Source organism: Chiloscyllium punctatum, chromosome 40 (genome assembly GCF_047496795.1).
Source record: "Chiloscyllium punctatum isolate Juve2018m chromosome 40, sChiPun1.3, whole genome shotgun sequence".
Taxonomy (NCBI): domain Eukaryota; kingdom Metazoa; phylum Chordata; class Chondrichthyes; order Orectolobiformes; family Hemiscylliidae; genus Chiloscyllium; species Chiloscyllium punctatum.
In genome coordinates this window covers 15,904,448-15,925,321 of record NC_092778.1, presented here as the reverse complement: position 1 = coordinate 15,925,321, position 20,874 = coordinate 15,904,448, and the positions used below count along the sequence as shown (strand labels likewise).

At 42.7% G+C, this 20,874-nt stretch overlaps 1 protein-coding gene across 1 annotated transcript in view; it reads right to left on the bottom strand.

The window, feature by feature from the left end:
* Nucleotides 1-20,874, bottom strand: part of LOC140464383 (uncharacterized) — a 486,266-nt gene that overhangs the window by 414,930 nt on the left and 50,462 nt on the right. Inside the window, exons 21-28 of the mRNA XM_072559375.1 lie at nt 20,157-20,284; nt 19,880-20,041; nt 18,570-18,778; nt 10,321-10,424; nt 8,423-8,541; nt 8,121-8,282; nt 6,511-6,719; nt 3,032-3,135 (exon numbers count right to left, since the gene is read on the bottom strand). Of these exons, the coding sequence (XP_072415476.1) occupies nt 3,032-3,135; nt 6,511-6,719; nt 8,121-8,282; nt 8,423-8,541; nt 10,321-10,424; nt 18,570-18,778; nt 19,880-20,041; nt 20,157-20,284 (1,197 nt within the window). The remainder of the gene's footprint in view (nt 1-3,031; nt 3,136-6,510; nt 6,720-8,120; nt 8,283-8,422; nt 8,542-10,320; nt 10,425-18,569; nt 18,779-19,879; nt 20,042-20,156; nt 20,285-20,874) is intronic.

Genomic DNA, 20,874 nt, shown 5'->3' with positions numbered 1-20,874 from the left:
AGATTCAGCATTTCCCTTTGATGTGAAGGGCAGTGCTTGTCACTGGCCACTCGGGTGTTTTCCTATTTTTCTGGTGGTGGCGGCAATTGAATAAAGATTCATGCACTTTGTGTCTTTCACTGTGTTTCACACTTGCACACACACACCATGGGTAAAGAGAAAAAATAAATAAACAGGAGATTCAGAATCTCCTTAGTGCAGGGACTAGCTCTGAGCAGGCTGGTCACAGCCTATGCACAGTGCACAGGTAAATGAAGGGTGACTTGGTGACTGGATACTGACTCAACACAATGAAGGGATGGCCATAAAACTCAAAGTCAGGATGGTGTGTGGTTTGGGGGGAGCTTGTGATGACGAATCACACTTGTGTGAGTTGTAATGCAGCACACGTCAGGAGATCCATGCTTCCCAGGCAGGGTCGGATTGCTGCCATTGTGGTAACAATTTCAAAACACAATAGTGGCATGCATGCTCTTACCACCGTCTGTTAATGTGTATTTCAACACACTGTGAAATTGGATGAGGACTTCAAGAGTTGCAATGACTCTTTGCTGGATGAATCTGCTCATGTCTCTTGAATTACAGCGTCCATCATTTTAGCAATGCCCCTCTGCCACTGATGATTCTGCCATGTCAGCTGTGCCCCTATGTCACCACCTATGCCAAGGTGAATACTGGGCCTTCATGGCCTAGAGCCAACAGTGGCATCTTTTGAAGTCTCTCATAGAACAGGCATTAAGTATGAATGAGCTTTGGTGTTTGTAAAATTGGATGCTTTCTTCCATATAAAGGTAGTGTGAAACCTTTTGATGGTGGATTTAATTGCTCAAAGTTGCCATTCTCCAATTCCACTGCCTCCTCTCAGACTCCTCACAGAGCTTCCCTTTCTGAGTTTCCTCTATCCCATTTGCAAACCGAGAGGCCCTACAACAACTGCTCCCAGACCTGGATCAGTCTTTGACCTTCCTTGGCTACATTAAAAGCAAATAAGTTCTTCTAAGAAAATATTTTAAAAATCACCTCCCCTGCAAATTGTGGGATGGTCCTTTAGTGAACGCAGGCTCAGGTTACATCTTGCAACTGCACGCCTGATCTTTGCTGACTGATGCACAGGATTATCGTCATGTTGCCCATGTTTCTAACCCCGCCACAGCACCGAAACGCTTTGCTGTGTAACATCAGGACTGCATCCATTCAAGGGTTTGCAATGCACCCAGTGGATGTCACAGTGGTTCAGTGGTTAGCACTTCTGCCTCACAGAACCAGGGATTCAATTCCACCCTTGGGTGACTGTCTGTGTGGAACTTGCAGATTCTCCCTGTGTCTGATGGGTTTCCTCCAGGTGCTCCAGTTTCCACCCACAGCCCAAAGATGTACAGGTTAGTTGGACTGGCCATGTAAATTGCCCATAGTGTCCAGAGATGTGTAAGTTACGTGGATTAGCTACGGGAGGTGCAGGGTTGCAGGGGTAGGGTGGGATGCTCTTTGGAGGGTCAGTGTGGATTTGTTGGGCCGAATGGCCTGTTTCACACCATAGGGATTCTATGGTACTTATACTGGACAAGTAATCCGGAGGTGAAAAATGTGGCGCTGGAAAAACATTACAGGTCAGGCAGCATCCAAGGAGCAGGAGAGTTGAAGTTTCAGACATAAGCCCTTCTTCCAGTAAAGTCCCGAGGACGTGGGTCTGAATCCCACCACCACAGCAGGTGGACAAATTTGAATGTGTTCAATTAAAAATACAGTCTGGAATATAAAGCTAGCGTCAGTGATGGTGTCATAAAACTATCATTGCTTGACTTAAAAACCCATCTGATTCACTGATGTCCTTTCATGAAACAAATCTGCCATCTTTACTTGGTCTGGTCTACATCTGACCGCAGGTCCACAGCAATGACTGACTCTGACACGGTCCAGCAAGCCTTTCATTTCAACGGCAATGGGGGATGGCAACAATTGTTGGCCATTCGAGTGACACCCACACCCCATGGAAGGACAAAGAAAACAAAATGTCCCATTCCTTCAGAGGTCACAAATCATCTTCATTTCTGACAGTGATTATTAAAATGTACTGGTTCCACATTCCTATCTCATGACAGCTTATTCTGCTAGAAATGAGGGTGAATTGAAAGCTTCTAATCCCCAGTTAATACAGAAACAGGAATGTCTCATCTCCATACTTTACCCTAATTTGGCTTGTGCTGGAAAGCTTTGTGCAACCCAATTATTAGGCTTTTTGGATTATCCAACTGATTGGGTGAATTACTAAAACCTAGGACTACATTAAGAAACTCTGGACATGCAGGATGACATACTTGGAGGCACAGACCTCTTGTACTGAGTCTCTGCACCCAAATGCTCCCTAGAGCATTCAGGAACTGAGTATTTTCTGGTGTAACAATGAGGACAATGAGATACCTTGCAATGTAGAAGAAATCATCAATGCATCCTTCTGGCAGAGACATTTACCTTTAAATATTTTTACCATATCTTATTTTCCTGCAGTACTACAGTACCCTATGGGCGGCACGGTGGCACAGTGGTTAGCACTGCTGCCTCACAGCGCTAGAGAGCCGGGTTCAGTTCCCGCCTCAGGCGACTGACTGTGTGGAGTTTGCACATTCTCCCAGTGTCTGCGTGGGTTTCCTCCAGGTGCTCCGGTTTCCTCCCACAGTCCAAAGATGTGCAGGCCAGGTGAATTGGCCATGCTAAATTGCCCGTAGTATTAGGTAGGGGGTAGATGTGGGGGTATGGGTGGGTTGCGCTTCGGCGGGGCGGTGTGGACTTGTTGGGCCGAAGGGCCTGTTTCCACACTATAAGTAATCTAATCAAACACATCCATGATGAAATATCTCACAACATACTCTTGTGAAAATAGTGATGAAATATGGATTATTGATTTTAAAAGATTCTATCATCTGATTCTATCATCTGAGACACTCATGTCTACAACATTACATCAAATGGAATGATGCCAAAAACTCTAGCAATTTATTCAATGTAGCGTTTATTGGTAAAATGAATACATTACCTGATAGACTGAGCTGGAAATTCAGAAACTTTTTACCAAAAGCATAGATTCCATGATTCTGTGTCAGTGTAAAGTTTAGGTATAAATTATCCAGTCCTTTCAATCTAGAGAGACAAAAGCAAAAGATTTATGGTTCGAAGCTGAGAACAATATCTGTGTGTTTATCAGTCATCTATGTTTAGCGGCTTTTACAGCAGAGTCTCTCTCTGCTTTGGACCTGAGGCACACATCTCACTGCTGTCCTCTTTGTCACTCAGTCTGCAGAGCTGCTAGCTATAGAAGGACTAAAAGCAATTCATTTAACCCAGCACAATGAATAATTCACATTCGCAGAATCACAACAGTGCACAACCAGGCCATTCAGGCCATTATTTCCAGCCTAACTCACTGCACAGGCAGGTCAGTTCACACCAACTCTCCTGCCCTTTCCTCTTTGTCTTCCAACTTGTTTCATTTCAGGTTCTTATCCAATTATCCAATTTCAAAGCCACAATTGAGTTGATCTTCCCTCACACTCTCAAATAGTGCATCATTCAGTTTTAGTCTAATTAAGGCTCTCCAGAAGTGAGTAGCCAGGGATACTAGAAATGCTACTGTAACAAAACCACAGTCAATGATACCACACTGTTTTACACAAGCTATTTGCCTAATATAACCTTAAAGCATCGCCGGGAGTACAATTACATATTTATCCTTATTATCATAATAGTAGGGTGCTTAAAACAGTCTGGTACACGTCATCAACAATTAAGTCGTGGAGAGGTTAAGAATATCAGTTTGTCCCTTTCTGTAGCTGTCTTTACCACAACATGTGTACCATCACAGAGTGGCTAGTTTGGGCCTGTATATTTCTGGAGATTTCTCCTTCATGACTCTGTCTGAAATGGGCAGGCATACCATTAAAAATTAGATAAAATATAGGTGGGAGGCCAATTGTGGGGTATGCAGAATGGAATTTCTTTCACTTGTTTTAGCAGGGACACTGTTGACCTCTTCTTACCCATATAATGGTAAGTGAAGGATCTGAGCATGGCTCCAAAGTGGATTTCCCTCCTGTCCACTCCTGGAGCCATCGTATTGTCAGTCTGCTGCAGGTGTCAAAAGGTAGGTTGAAGGAAAAGAATTAGCAGCTTCTTCTCTCTCCTGTCAAGCACATAGAGTCATAGATTCATGCAGCATGGAAACAGACCTTTTGATGCAACCAGTCCATGCTGAACAGAATCCCAAACTAAACTAGTCTCACCTGCCTGCGCCTGGTCCCTATCCCTCCAAACCTTTCCTATTTGTGCATGAATCCAAATGTCTTTCAAATATTGTAATTGTACCACATCCACCATTTCCTCAGGGATTTAATTAATTAACCCTGCATAAAAGATTTGCCTTGTGTCTTTTTTAAAATCTCTCTCCTCTCATCTTAAAAATGTGCCCCCTAGTCTTAAACTTCACCATACTATCAACTCTATCTATACCTTTCATTATTTCATAAACTTCTATCAAGTCACCTCTCAATCTCCTACACTCCACTGAAAAAATGTCCCAGCATCTCCAGCCTTTATAACTCAAGCCTTCCAACATCCTAGCAAATCTCTTCTGACCCCTCTCCAGCTTGAAAATATTGTTCCTGTGCTTGAGCGACCAGAACTGGACACAATATTCCAGAAGGGGCCTCACCAATGTCCTGTACAACCTCTGAATAACTCCGATATTCAAAGGACTGAGCAATGAAGGCAAGCGTGCCAAATGCCTTTTTAGCCACTCTGTCCATATGTTACGCAAACTTTAAAGAATTATGTACCTGCACTCCTATGTCACTCTGTTCTACAACACTACCCAAGGCATTACCGCGAATTGACTAAACCGTACCTTTGCTCCTTGCACCAAAATGCAACATCTCACATCTCTGGAGGCAGCCAGGCAGGAGGAGGCAAAAAAGAAACTGGCCCCCATGCCATAGCTCCTGTTCCCGTCACCTCCTGCACTGCAATTCTATTGGGCACAAGAGGGGTCAGAACAGCAGCACACCAACTGGCCAATCAATAGCCACTGAAAGGCCTACTCTTCCTGTTGCTGGGATTTACCTTGAAGTAGCCAGGGATTTCACTGCTCTGACCACATTCCAGCAATGCCTTATTTATGGTCCGCCTATTTCCATCAGAAGACCTTCCAGGTCATTCGCCATCTCCTTTCTGTTTCTCCTTGTCCATCCCGGTCAACCACCCAGACTCCCTCACCCTCATGAGATCTGCCATGCCCCAACTCAATTTGTTTCCAGCTCCTCAATGACCTCCCCCCCCATCAGAAACTACATATAATCACAGTCACTGCTCTTCGTTAATGAGCTGACCGCTCTCAGAGATGGAACATCCTTCTCAGATAAACACCAGTATCTCACCAGGTGGGCTGAATGGCACCAGGGCCAGCTGTCTTGCATGGTGATAGTGATGGGAGGGGGGGATCCATAAGATCCAGCCAAAATGTTCCAGCAACCTTTTGGTATTTAACACAGTGTAGTCGAAAGGGATATTTTACCCCTTTCAAGTGCCATCAGCATTCCCATTGCATCAATGTTGGAATTTACTGACATCATATGGTGGGTGGAGCCAGATTCAGAGGAAATCCTGTCTTTCAGATATGCCCCCTAAACATTGAGAATCCCTTAATGAACATTCTATTACATAAAGACAAACGTTTCTTTGTTTAATTCCAAATGATACAACCTCACATTTACATTATGACTGCCAATATATCTGAGTGGATCAACAGATCCCAAGGTAGCCTAGTATCTTTAGCACCAAGCATACAATACATTGCCACATGGCCAGTTGTACAAAGGGCCGTATCACGTGCTGTGATATTCAACATGGCAAGCAGGCAACAAAGAGCTATTTGATGGCACAGCCTGCCTCCTCTGGAGGTTTCCAGAACATTCCAGCATAACTCTCTGTCCCAATATGGTGAAGGGTGTACAGCCAAATCAGATGTTATCAGAAACAGATATCCCAAAATGCCATGTTTATCACTGCCAGGCTGATCTAGTGCCAAAGCCCGATTTTGCCGCTAAGATTCTTTCTGGACACACAAACTCGATCAGGCCAGCTTTAGTGACCCTGCTGCTCAAAATACATGAGTCAAACCTCAAAACAGAATTCTAATTATTTTATTCAACGCAAAGACAATGCGATCGATCTTGACTTGCAGGACTGATATTAAATCAACATTGTGTTTCACTTCTCTGCTGAGCTTAGAGATGAGATCTCCTCAATGAATGGGTATGGAAGTCACACTTTGAGCAAATTAAAGGGCCTGATAGCTACCAAATGGCACCAGTGCCTGCTGGCCAAGTCAGGGAGCTAGTTTGCTTTGGTTTTTATGGGGAGACCCTGCTCCCTGCGAAATTAAACTCAAAGTACAATTTACAGTTGCTCAAACTAAGAAGGATGCCCACCAACAAAGCCTGTATAATTTGAATATATACTCACATGGCTCGAAATGATTCACATGATATATTAGTAGGTATAGAGTCCAGTTCCTCGGCTGTGATACTGGGCAGCAGCAATTGTAATCTTTTCTGGAACCACTCAGCATAATCTGTGGTATTAAATCTGACAAACTGGGGTCCCAATAGTCGCATAATCCCGTTCAACAATGCGTCTCTTACTCCTGTTTGTGGAATAGATGTAATGTTCATCTGAAACAAAAGGATAAGTTGATTCATTGATTGCACAATAACCATTTACATGAAAGTGAAATATACTGGAAATGGATGTTTATCTTCACTATTCAACCTATGAATCAAATCACACGCCTTTTATAATAAATTATTTTCATTCCATTCCATAAAGGCTGAACATTCTGCACTGCCAATTAATCGATAGGTGAAAGACATGAAAATTTACATCCATAAGACAAAAATAACTATTCCACTTAGATATTTCTTAAATTGTACCAAAATCTATATCCACACAACTACACATGGTTACAGGTTTTAATAATCACTTTTTCATCATTCCTGTTAATATTAACAAGTAGGCTAAGGAACAAGAACTTCTTTGTTATGATTAGAATCTCGACAGTGTGACAGCAGGCCATTCAGCCCATTGAATCCACAGCAACCCTCCAAACAGCATCCCACCAAAACCCAGCCCCCTAACCTATCTTTGGAACCCAACACCTACCATGGTGAATCTGTCCAGCCTGCACAAACTTAGACTCTGCAGACAACTTAGCATGGTCAATCCACTTAACCTGCAATTCTTTGGACGATGGGAGGAAACCTGAGCACCCAGAGGAAACCCACGCCAGACACATTGAGAATGTGCAAACTTCACACAGACAGATGCCTAAGGCTGGAATCAAACCCTGGTCCCTGGCGCTGTGAGGCAGCAGTGCTAACCACTGAGCCACTATGCCACCCTATATCTGGGGGATTTTTTGTGAGGTTAAGCAGGGGCATCAATATTTTTATTATTTACCGGAGGTCCTGTTATTGAAACATATTTCAGTTACCAACACAAACTAGAATAGATCATGAGTTTGGGTAATAAGGTAAAGCAGGTAATAGCAATTTGGCAGCCCATTTTACATACAGCTCATGTTTTTATTTTGTTGGCTTTAATAGGAAATGAAGAGAAATGTGGAAACGGCTATCACCTCACTATCACCCACTTTATGCTACTGAACAGAGTCTAATCCTGTCCGACTTATTGTCACTGCTCATACTCATGCTGGTTAAAATGTAAAATGTTCCAGCACCTCATTCTACAAACTGTGATGGAACTCAATTCAGGGAAATGCACAGAGCACCAACTTCTGGATGGCACTGGTACCTTTGCTTAGGCTTCAATAAAATGCCATCAGTGATAGCATTACAAAACTCGAATAATTTCCATGACTTTCCTTGCCTATTATTTTGGTAAGCTTCTGAAAATAAATTTATTTGTGTGCAGATTAGAAAACTTCTGATCTTTTTCTTTCCCCGATTCAAACACTTATTGTTGCATAACAACTTAAATTTGAAAGTATAATAGAATCGTTTTGAAAGGTAACAAGAAAAACAAATGCACAAAGGACTAAAGGAGAAGTATCTTACCTGCCGTGTGTCCTCAATAAATTGGGTAATGTAGGCAATCAAATCTGTGAAGTTTTTGTTTCTGAGGATGTCAATGATCATATTGATGTCAGATGCATTATTCAGTGACTTCACGGTCAATCCAGAGAGCTGTGGTGCACTCAATAAGTCCAGTAGTTCAAACTACAGAAAGCAAAAACTGTTATTAAGTTTTAAAGTTCACAAAAACAATAAGAGCAGGGATTTCCAGACTTATGTTGGCATATGTTTCCAAAGGTGCATCTGGAATCTGTATTATACATGGTGAAGGATAAATTACTTACCACAGGAACGTTCTTGTTCAGATGTAGCAAGTCTGTGAAGGGAATCTGTGACTTGAACTGATAGAAGTTCTTCAGTAGCCAATCGCGGATTCCAGTTGTGTTAGAAGCACATGGCAAACCTATGACATCAATAGAGCAAAGTTCATTATTGCTACCTGTTCCAATCCACATGAGGTAACTTCCTTATACAATTATCAAACAGTAATGGAACTTGTGATCTGTGATTACAATAGTCAGTGTTGCACGTCACAACACAATGTTCCAACTCGGCACCACCCTCCTGACCTGACCATCTTCCTTCCCACCTCTCCATTCCACCCTCCTCTCCAAACTAATATCTTCCCCACCCTCATCTACTTATCACATTCCTAGCTACATTCTCACCAGCCCCACCCTCTCCCATTTGTCTCTCAGCCCCCCTGGCCCACAAGCCTCACTCCTGATGAAGGGCTTATTCCCAAAATGTCAATTCTCTGGCTCTTCAGGTGCTACATGACCTGTTATGCTTTTCCAGCACCACGCGCTCAACTCTGATCTCCAGCATCTGCAGTCCTTACTTTCTCTTGCACATCATATATCACAGCATAACGTATTAATGTATTCCAACAGGGGAGCCAGTGAGCACCATACGCACTCACGATTCTACAGTGTTCAATGCCACCTCATACTGAAGAAGTCCAGGCCACTTGCAGAAACAATCAGGATTGGGCTAATAGATTACAACTAACATTCACAGTATATAGATACCTGGCAATGACTACCTTCAATAAGAATGAAGGTAGGTAATCTGTAGAGATAAAATAAAATGATCATTTAGATCTTAGAACTGTATCTATGTAATGGTCAATTACCTACATTTTGATGTTGAACAGCAGTACTGTTGATGTTGAAGAATTTCAGTGACAGCTGGGGTCACCATCAAGCAGAAACATAATGGGACCAAGTAAGTGATGTGGCTGCAAAAGCAGCTCAAATGATGGGAGGACGTTACATTCTCTCCTGACTGAGGATTTGCACAGAATTCTTACAACAGAGAAAGAGTCCACTCAGCACACCATGTCAGCAACGACTTTAAGGAGACCAATTCTAACTTCTCCAATCTATCTTCATTATTGAAATTCTTCATCCCTGGATCCATTCTCTGTATAGCTTTTCGGTACTCCTGCACACTCTCTCTAAAATGTGGTGTCCAGGACTTAATACAATATTTCAGCTGAGGTAGAGCTAGTGTCCCATACAAGTTCAAAAGAACTTCTTTTTCTTGTACCCAAACTCTCCCTTAATATAATCTGGGTGTTGTAAGCTTTATTAACTGTTTTCTCAACTTGTCCTGTTATATTAAATGATATAAGCATGTGCAGCAGTTCTGCTAGTGCTGACTCCAAGAGCATCCATCTATCCCCGCTGAATAGCTGTATGCCATATACTGTATGGATAAATATTTAGTGTTTGTCCATTCCTGCATATGCTGACTCTGAGCCATTCATTCTCGCTTTTCTTTCTGTGCTATCACTTCCTGTTACGTAGATGCTGAGTTTGTGTCACAGCACCTTGCTCGGCTGAACTCTAATCCATTCAAAACTTTTGAAAAGAACAAAAGTAAGTTGGCCGTGCAGCTAAGTCAAAGCCGACCTGCGTCCTAATATCAGCTCATCTGCAACTCCCTGGAGGGTTTTATGAATAGTGGTGAGTGAGAATGCTGCCAGCCTACGGGATTCAGATAAACTGACACTGAGATCAGGAAAATGAGCATACTTTGGGAATTAATCCTGTAATCCCCTTTTCCTTAAAATATCTGGTTGCACCTTTTACAGCACCACACAAAATGGAATTTTGTGAAGGAGTCATTCAATATATTCTATGAAGCGCAAGAATGAAAAGCAAAATGAATATGTTACCTGATAAAGTGGGGCGCGAATTCAAAACTTTTTTACAAAACTTGTAGATGTCCTTCCACTGTGAGGGTGTAAAACTTTGGTACAAATTATCCAGTCCTTTCAATCTGTAGAGATAAAATAAAATGATAATTTAGATCTGAGAACCATATCTATGTAATTGTCAATTATCTACATTTTTTGTATCATGTGTTTTCCTATACATGTGACATAGAATCATAGAGTCATAGAGATGTACAGCATGGAAACAGACCCTTCAGTCCAACCCGTCCATGCCAACCATTTATCCCAATCCAATCTAGTCCCACCTGTCAGCACCCAGCCCATATATTTCCAAACCCTTCCTATTCATATACCCATCCAAATAACTTTTAAATGTTGTAAATGTACCAGCCTCCACCACTTCCTCTGGCAGCTCATTCCATACACGTACCACCCTCTGCATGAAAAAGTTGCCCCTTAGGTCTCTTTTATATCTTTCCCCTCTCACCCTAAACCTATGCCCTCTAGTTCTGGACTCTCCGACCCCAGGGAAAAGACTTTGCCTATTTACCCTATCCATGCCCCTCATGATTTTGTAAACCTCTATAAGGTCACCCCTCAGCCTCTGACGCTCCAGGTAAAACAGCTCAAGCCTGTTCAGCCTCTCCCTATAGCTCAAATCCTCCAACCCTGGCAACATCCTTGTAAATCTTTTCTAAACCCTTTGAAGTTTCACAACATCTTTCTGATAGGAAGGAGACCAGTACTGCACGTAATATTCCAACAATGGCCAAACCAATGTCCTGTAAAGCTGCAATATGACCTCCCAAATCCTGTACTCAATACTCTGACCAATAAAGGAAAGCATACCAAATGCCTCCTTCACTATTCTGTCTCTACTTTCAAGGAGCTATGAACCTGCACTCCAATGTCTCTTTGTTCAGCAACACTCCCTAGGACCTTACAATTAAGTGTATAAGTCCTGCTAAGATTTGCTTTCCCAAAATGTATCACCTTGCATTTATCTAAATTAAACTTTATCTGACATTTCTCAGCCCATTGGCCCATCTGGTCAAGATCCTGTTGTAATCAGAGGTAACATTCCTCGCTGATAACTACACCTCCAATTTTGGTGTCATCTGCAAACTTACTAACCATACCTCTTATGCTCACATCCAAATCATTTATATAAATGACAAAAAGTAGAGGACCCAGCACCGATCCTTGTGGCACTCCACTGGTCACAGGCCTCCAGTCTAAAAAACAACCCTCTACCACCACCCCTGTCTCCTACCTTTGAGCTAGTTGTGTATACAAATGGCTAGTTCTCCCTGTATTCCATGAGATCTAACCTGGCTAATCAGTCTCCCATGGGGAACTTTGTCGAACGCCTTACTGAAGTCCATATAGATCACATCTACCACTCTGCCCTCATCAATGCTCGTTGTTACTTCTTCAAAAAAATTCAATCAAGTTTGTGAGGCATGATTTCCCACGCACAAAGCCATGTTGACTACCTCTAACTAGTCCTTGCCTTTCCAAATACATGTACATCCTGTCCTTCAGGATTTCCTCCAACAACTTGCCCACCACCGACATCAAGCTCACTGGTCTATAGTTCCCTGGCTTGTCCTTAAGATCCTTCTTAAACAGTGGCATCACATTAGCCAACCTCCAGTCTTCCAGCACTTCATCTGTGACTATCGATAATACAAATATCTCAGCAAGAGGCCCAGCAATCACTTCCCTAGCTTCCCACAGTGTTCTAGGGTACACCTGATCAGGTCCTGGGGATTTATCCACCTTTATGCGTTTCAAGACATCCAGCACTTTCTCCTCTGTAATATGGACATTTTTCAAGATGTCACCATGTATTTCCCCATCTGCTATATCTTCCATATCCTTTTCCACAGTAAATACTGATGCAAAATACTCGGATAGTAACTCCTCCATTTTCTGCGGCTCCGCACAAAGGCTGCCTTGCTGATCTTAGAGAGGCCCTATTCTCTCCTTAGTTACCCTTTTGTCCTTAATGTATTAGCAAATACCCTTTGGATTCTCTGTACTTCTATTTGCCAAAGCTATCTCATGTCCCTTTTTGCCCTCCTGATTTCCCTCTAAGTATACTCCTACTGCCTTTATATTATAAGGATTCACTCAATCTATCCTATCTATACATTACATATGCTTCCTTCATTTTCTTAACCAAACCCTCAATTTCCTTAGTCATCCAGCATTCCCTATACCTACCAGCCTTCCCTTTCACCCTGACAAAAATATACTTGCTCTGGATTCTCATTATCTCATTTCTGAAGGCTTCCCATTTTCCAGCCGTCCCTTTACCTGTGAACATCTGCCCCCAGTCAGCTTTTGAAAGTTCTTGCCTAAATCCATCAAAATTGGCCTTTCTCCAATTTAGACCTTAAAAATGTGTTGCTGGAAAAGCGCAGCAGGTCAGGCAGCAGCAAAGGAGAAGGAGAATCGACGTTTCGGGCATAAGCCCTTCTTCAGGAATGAGGAGGGTGTGCCAAGAAGGCTAAGATAAAAGGTAGGGAGGAGGGACTTGGGGGAGGGGCATTGGGAATGCGATAGTTGGAAGGAGGTTAAGGTGAGGGTGAGAGGCCGGAGATGGGGTGGGGGGCGGAGAGGTCGGGAAGAAGATTGCAGGTCAATGAGGCAGTGCTGAGTCTGTATTCATCCCTTGTGGTTGGAGGATCTGCATGTCCTTGGCGGAGTGGGAGGGGGAATTAAAGTGTCCAGCCACAGGGCGGCACACCCGCACCAACCAACCCAACCGCCCCGTGGCTGAATACTTTAATTCATGCAGGTCCTTGGCCTCCTCCATCGCCAGACCCTGGCAACACGACGCCTGGAGGAAGAGCGACTCATCTTCCGCCTAGGAACCCTCCAACCACAAGGGATGAATACAGATTTCTCCAGCTTCCTCATTTCCCCTCCCCCCAACCTTTTCTCAGTCCCAACCCTCAGACTCAGCACCGCCTTCTTGACCTGCAATCTTCTTCCCGATCTCTCCGCCCCCACCCCCTCCCCGGCATCTCACCCTCACCTTAACCTCCTTCCACTTCTCGCATTCCCAACGCCCCTCACCCAAGTCCCTCCTCCCTACCTTTTATCTTAGCCTGCTTGGCACACCCTCCTCATTCCTGAAGAAGGGCTTATGCTCGAAACATCGATTCTCATTCTCCTTTGATGCTGCCTGACCTGCTGCGCTTTTCCAGCAACACATTTTTAAGCTCTGATCCCCAGCATCTGCAGTCCTCACTTTCTCCTTTCTCCAATTTAGAACTTCAACTTTTAGATCTGGTCTATCCTTTTCCATCACTATTTTAAAACAAAGAGAATTATGGTCGCTGGCCCCAAAGTGCTCACCCACTGACACCTGAGTCACCTGCCCTGCCGTATTTCCCAAGAGTAGATCAAGTTTTGCACCTTCTCTAGTAGGTACATTCACAAACTGAATCAGAAGGTTTTCTTGTACACACTTAAGAAATTCCTCTCCATCTAAACCTTTAACACTATGGCAGTGCCAGTCTATGTTTGGAAAGTTAAAATCCCCTACCATAACTACCCTATTGTTCTTACAGATAGCTGAGATCTCCTTACAAGTTTGTTTCTCAATTTCCCTCTGGTATTAGGGGGGCTATAATACAATCCCAAAAAGGTGATCATCCCTTACTTATTTCTCAGTTCCACCCAAATAACTTCCCTGATTATATTGTCAGAATATCCTGACACAGCACAGCTATAATGCTATCCCTTATCAAAAATGCAACTCCCCCTCTTCTCTTGCCTCCCTTTCTATCATTCCTGTAGCATTTGTATCCTGGAACATTACGCTGCCCATCCCTGAGCCTTGTTTCTGTAATTGTTAGGTCATCTGTAATAGAATTTCTCCTAGTCACACCCTCATAGATTTTCTCCTCAATTGTTAAGTCTAGCAAAAGTCAGTGGAGGCAATGTACTTAATGGAAGAGATGGGGATCTTATCTACCAATAAAGACATTGAGAGACCTGTGTCACCTCTCCAAAATGTGGAGGTGTCTGTTCTAACATCATCACCTTGATAACCAGTTATGGTCTCACTACTTTAATTAGTTTGTACAGTTTTGGATTACTTGTAACTTTGGCTAGACCCTTGGCATGCGACTCTTATACTTGACATTGTATTCCAGCTTTTTGGTTTGTTTCACCTTATTTTTAATTTTTTTTTATCATCTCTCTGTCTCCATTAATCAGACTATAGGAGATCCCTTTGCTTTGTTATTCAGCTGTTGACACTATGCCCACACCATCTGACACTTTTGATCACACGCACAGACTTATTAGTCAGCCTGACTATTCACACCATTTGTACAATATTTTGATCTCTGCCTATAAATGATGTGTCTGTCTGCTTCTCTTCACTTCACCTGACGAAGGAGCAGCGCTCCAAAAGCTTGTGATTTCAAATTAACCTGTTGGACTATAACCTGGTGTTGTGTGGCTTCTGACCTCTTTGGAGATTAAGTGTCGCAGTTCCTTTGTACTGATTCTCTTTTTAACAGGTTTGTAGCACTTGGAGTTATACATTTATTCCTCTCTTTACCTGTGTTACAGGGGTCTTACCGTGGTTTTTAAAATTGTGACATCAACAGCAGCATACTGGATGTATTCTAATCCACAGCAGCCTAATAATAGCACAGAGACTGCTGCTGGAAGCTCTCTCTTAACTCTTTTTTTTCTGGATATTCTTGGAAGGGGGAACCACAAAAATGTCTGTAAGAAGTGCCTCTCTGTCAGGAACTTGGTGGTCTGGGGAAAATGGCAGTTTCCTCATTATCTCAAGTTGCTCTCCCTCTGTTTGAAATTTGTCTAACTCCTTCCATTGACTTCACAAAGCAGTTTTGCCTGTTATCCACAGAATTTACAGCAGCAATCAACTGTCTCTGTTGGTGTCCTCTTTCAAAACATACTTTATTGGAATAAAAGGCCAAAATAAAATGTCAGCAACAATGTGAAGAGCAAAGGCTAAAAATTCCACAGTAAGCAATTCACCCTTGACTCTCCAAAAGTTTACCTGCCATCAGTAAGGCACAGCTCAGGAGTGTGTTGGAATACTCCCCACTTGTCTGGATTAGTGCAACTCCAACAACACTCAAGAAGCTTGACATCATTCAGGACAAAGCATCTCAGTTCATTGACAAATGACAAGCGAACATTGGTACGGGAAATGTCAGCACACACAAACAGTGTATGGGCAGGCGTGCCAGAGAAACCACTGTCGCTGTCAATTCGGCCTCTGCCAGCCTATCCCAGAATGGGCTGGCATTGCTTGCACCAGTGCCATCTTTAAAAGGTCACCATGCATTCAGACAAGCGCTGTCAATCCAGAGCTACCCTGCACAATCCTGACATTTGTCTTGACATGGCAGCTGTAGGAAGATCAGCACTCCACTCTGTGGGCAAGGTCCATTGAGGTCCTACCACAGTCATCGAAGGCCAACCTTGATCCTGCCTCCCTTTCCTCTTGATCTTCACCCTGCAGCTGAGGTTGTCATCAAAATAGAGTCGAAAAGTGTGGCACTAGAAAAGCACAGCATGTCAGGCAACATCTAAGGAGCAGGGGTGTCGATGTTTTGGACATAAGCACTTCATCAGGAATGTGACAATAGGGTAACAAGCTTCACTATTTCATGACTGTCTGTCACAGCAAAGCAATGCACTTTACAGGTATGCTGTAATGAGTTTTGGAAGTTTCTCCCTCAGAGATTCCTCAGCCAGCAGAACCATTGCTTGAGAATACCTGTGGCCTGTCCCATGACATTCATGGTCACAGCACTGGTTTCGCAGATGTGCTGTCCAAGTGTGCTTGAGTTGCAGAGCAGTTCTGTGAGGTACATGTGGAGTAGGTATCCTTTGTGTTTGCCAACAAGTCTCTGACTTAAAATGGTACCAACAGCTGGCCGATACGAAATAAACACCTAGTGTCTGCTGTCAAAATCAAGGAAATGCACCAGTATGATCTGCACAATGGCGCATCAACTGTGTGTTCATTGAAATCTCATTGAAATAAGTGAACACAGCCAAGTATTTTCATTTAATAGCTTTCAACACCATCAGGATTCCTTCTATTCTGGAACTGTCATGTGCTTTAGATTAGATTGCTTACAGTGTGGAAACAGGCCCTTCAGCCCAACAAGTCCACACCGCCCCGCCGAAGCACAACCAACCCATACCCCTACATCTACCCCTTACCTAACACTATGTGCAATTTAACATGGCCAATTCACCTCACCAGCACATCTTTGGACTGTGGGAGGAAACCGGAGCACCCGGAGGAAAACCACGCAGACACGGGGAGAACATGCAAACTCCACACAGTCAGTCAGCTGAGGTGGGAATTGAACCCAGGTCTCTGGCGCTGTGAGGCAGCAGTGCTAACCACTGTGCAACCGTGCTTGTGTAGTTTCTCCCTACTTGTGCAGTTCCTCCTCCTGAAGTATAATGTCTCCATGATTTGATTTGATTTGGTTTATTATTATCACATATACCTAGATACAGTGAAAAGTTTTGTTTTGCACATTGTGCAGGCAGATCAAACCATACAATGATCAGAGGGTGATTGAACAGAGTGAAAAATACAATGTTACAGCTGCAAAAAAAGTGCCCAAAAAGCAGGATCAGCATTAAACTTGAAATTTGGGAGGTCCATTCAGCAGTCTAATAAGAGCAGGGAAGAAGCTGCTCTGTTGGTATGTATGTTTAAGCTTTTGTATCTTCTGCCTGATGGAAGACATTGGAAAAGCTTATAACCGGGCTGGGAGGGGTCTTTGATAATGTTTTCACAGCATTGAGAAGTATAGATGCAGTCTTTGGATAGGTGGTTGTCTTGTGTGATTGACTGGGCTGTGTTCACAACTTTTTGTAGTTTCTTATTGCCTTGGGTAGAGCAGTTGCCACAACAAGCCTGGTGACCCCCTTAATGTCACACTCCATTAAAAAGTGAGAGATAACGAGTAATGCTCCTGGTGCCAGTTTGGAAGGATTTTGAGGCATAGAAATTATTGGGTATTGTGACTTATTTTTCCACTGACAGTACCACCCTCGTTTTGCACTGTGGGTTCTGTTAAGTAATGGACACAATTCAGTGACCAACTCCTTGGTGCGGCACAGGCATCACTGCAGATAAAAGAAGTGCTCTTTGAAGACCTTGGATGGGTAAAACATTAATAGAATCCTAGCAGTTCAGAAAGAGGCCATTCAGCACATCGAGTTGGTATCAACCCTCCGATGAGCATTCTACCCAGACTGACCCACACCCCATCCATGTAACATGACATGGGGTTTTTACCATGGCCAATCCATCTAGTCTGCACATCTTTGGACTGTGGGAGGAAACCCACTCGGACACAGGAAGAACATGCAAACTGCACACAGTCAGTCGCCTAAGGCTGGAATTGAACCCGGGTCCCTGGAGCTATAAGGCAGCAGCACTAACCACTGAGCTACCGTCCCTCATTCTGTTGAGAGTACTGCCCTGAGTCCATGCTCTGCAAACTATTCTCTGTTCCTGTGTTCTCTGCTGCCTTTGCTCCATCTTCCATTCATGTTTTAGCCCAAAAGGGACTGTAGTTATGGTCTCCATGCTTGTGAGCAAGCTATCTGGTTAAAGCCCTTCTGAATTTTCAGTTTGTAAAATACTACTCCTTACTTATTGCAATAACTCCTTTGAGTTCCTCCAACAACACTGTACTTTCATTCACTGCAACAGCAAGAAATCAAAAGCAGCTCAACCCAAATGATTCCTTGAAGAATTCTTTCGAGTATGAGTAGAGAGGTAGTTTGGAGGCGATGTGGGGGCTGGGGGTCAGAGTCCTTGGTGCAACTGAATACATGTTCAGCCATTTTCTGAACTGCAGCTCTGGCACTAAATCAGTCTTATTACTTCATGCAATTATCTGCCCACACCACATGCTTCTGGCACAGGGGTGGCAATGTAACATTATTGTCTCTCCCAAAATAGGATGGGCACTACCCAGTCACTACCCTGCCAATTCTATCACATCTGGGTGCCTGCATATTCAGTCCAACTCTGCAGCCGAGATTCTTTCCACATAAACTAGATAATGAAATAAAAACAAGATCTAAAAACATTAACGAACGTGATGCACAAAGAACCACATTCAAACTGGTTTAAACAAACACACTGTGTTGTCTTTTAGTTACTAAACTAAAATAACCCATCAATAAACCTTGTATAATGTACTCACATGGCTCGATACGATTCACATGATATATTAGTGGGTATAGAGGCCAGCTCCTCGGCTGTGATACTGGGCAGCAGCAATTGTAATCTTTTTTGGAACCACTCAATGTAATCTGTAGTATTAAATCTCACAAACTGGGGTCTCAATAGCTGCATAATCCCATGCAGCAATATGTCCCTTATTGCTGCGCTTTTAATGGTTTTAATGTTCATCTGGAACAAAAGAAATGCTGATTAATTAATGACACCGTAGCAAGTTAAATGAAAAATATACTTAAAATTGCAATTCACCTTCAGAGTTCCAGTCAACCACAATTCATTGATTTCACTGAATCAAAGAATGTCTACTGTCAGGAAGGCAGGCTGTTCAGCCCAATGAATCAACACTGACCCTCTGAAGAGAATCCCACCCTCTACCCTATCCCTGTAACCCTGCATTCCCCTTGGCTAATCCACCTAGCCTCCACATTCCTGGACCTAATGAACTTTGGTAGGAAACCCACATGGACAAAAGAAGAAAGTATAATCTCCAAGCAGCCAGACACCTATGGTTCAAATTGTACCCAGGTCCCTAGCACTCTGTGAGACACTGAGCCATCGTGCCACCCTATAAAGGCTAAACAATCTGTAATTAATCCCATCAGACAAAAAGGATCAATCTGCTTTGATATTTCCAACATTTTAGCAAAGTACATCTTAGTTCCATCCCACTAAATATAATTGCCGAATAGGTAAACTCTTTTTTACTATTCCCATAAGTGTTAACTAGTAAACTAAGAATCAAAACCTGTAAGACTTCCTTGGATAATGGAATTGGGCAACATTCTGTCCTTTCCTTTGTTGCTGTAGGTCCTGCTATTGCTACACAAAGCAGTTACCAACACAAACTAGCATAGATCATGACTTTTAGTAATAATGTAAAGCAAATGACAACAATTTGGCAAGCTATTTTACAACCCTAGCCATTTTTATTTCATGTCTTCAATGTCAATTGAAGAGAGCTGTGAAAATACACACTACCTCACAACCACCCACCTTTATACAGTGACAAACTCTGCCTAATGTATGGTCACTGCTCACGCTAACGTTAGTTGCAACGTAAAATGCATTTAATATTCCAAATTAATTCACTATTTTTAAAATACACCACTACTGTGGTGACACTTGAACCTGAAGTATTAGGCTGATCCTTAGATTGCTGCATCACCAAACCCTGTTCATCCAACACTCAAACACTATTACCTGCAATAGAATGAGTTTGAAAATGAAAAAGGTAGTCAAACACATCTAAGGACAAAAGGAAAAGTTTCTTACCACTTGTGTCTCATTCACAAATTGGGTAATAAAGGTGACCAGTTCAGAGAAGCTTCTATTACCAAGGGCATCAATGATCATTTTGATGTGAGATGTGTTATTCAGTGACTTTACAGCCAGTCCAGAGAGTTCAGGTGTATTCAGTAGTTCCAATATTTCATGCTACAGAAAGCAAAAGCCAGTATTTTAAAACAATAAGTTCACAGAATTGAAAATAATGTGTTGATGTCCTATCTCTGAAAACTGTACAGTGTATGGTAAAGTATAAACAACGTACCACAGACAAGTTCTTGTTCAACTGCAGTAAATCTATGTAGGAAACGTGGGCAATGAACTTATAAAAGTTCTTCTGTAGCCAGTCACGGGTTCCAGCCATATCAGAAGAACATGGAATTCCATTGGAACCTACAAGGCAAAAATTAACATTGTTAACGGACAACTCTACAGAAGGACATCCCTTTAACAATTACAGAACATAAAGGGAGGATTCTGTAATTCCCTGAATTGAAATGGTTCTCTCAGGTGCTACAGATTCAATTTCACATCTGCTTGTTTTAAGACAATCTATGAGGGGATGCCAACCAGCAATCAGCTAAAAAAAAAAGTCAGATCAATAACCTTCTCCATTCCTGTTCAACGGGGAATGCAATCCCAATATTTTTGATGAAGGGTGAGATACCTGATAAAATCGAGTCAATAATGTCAGCCCATCATGGCTATCAGACTCAGCACAAGGTCAGAGTCACTGCCACCTACTTGATGGCAATAGATATTATGCCTTTGGTAATGACATTTTGCACAAAAGAGTAAAAAAAATTAAAACATTCAAAATACTAAATAAATGACCAAAGATAAGTGGTAATCTAAATTAGAGTGGTGTTGGAAAAGCACAGCAGGTCAGGCAGCATCCGAGGAGCAGGAAAACTGATGTTTCAGGCAAAAGCACATCATCAGTAAGTGGTATGCTATCCTTTGTGAGATAGTATCTAACACTA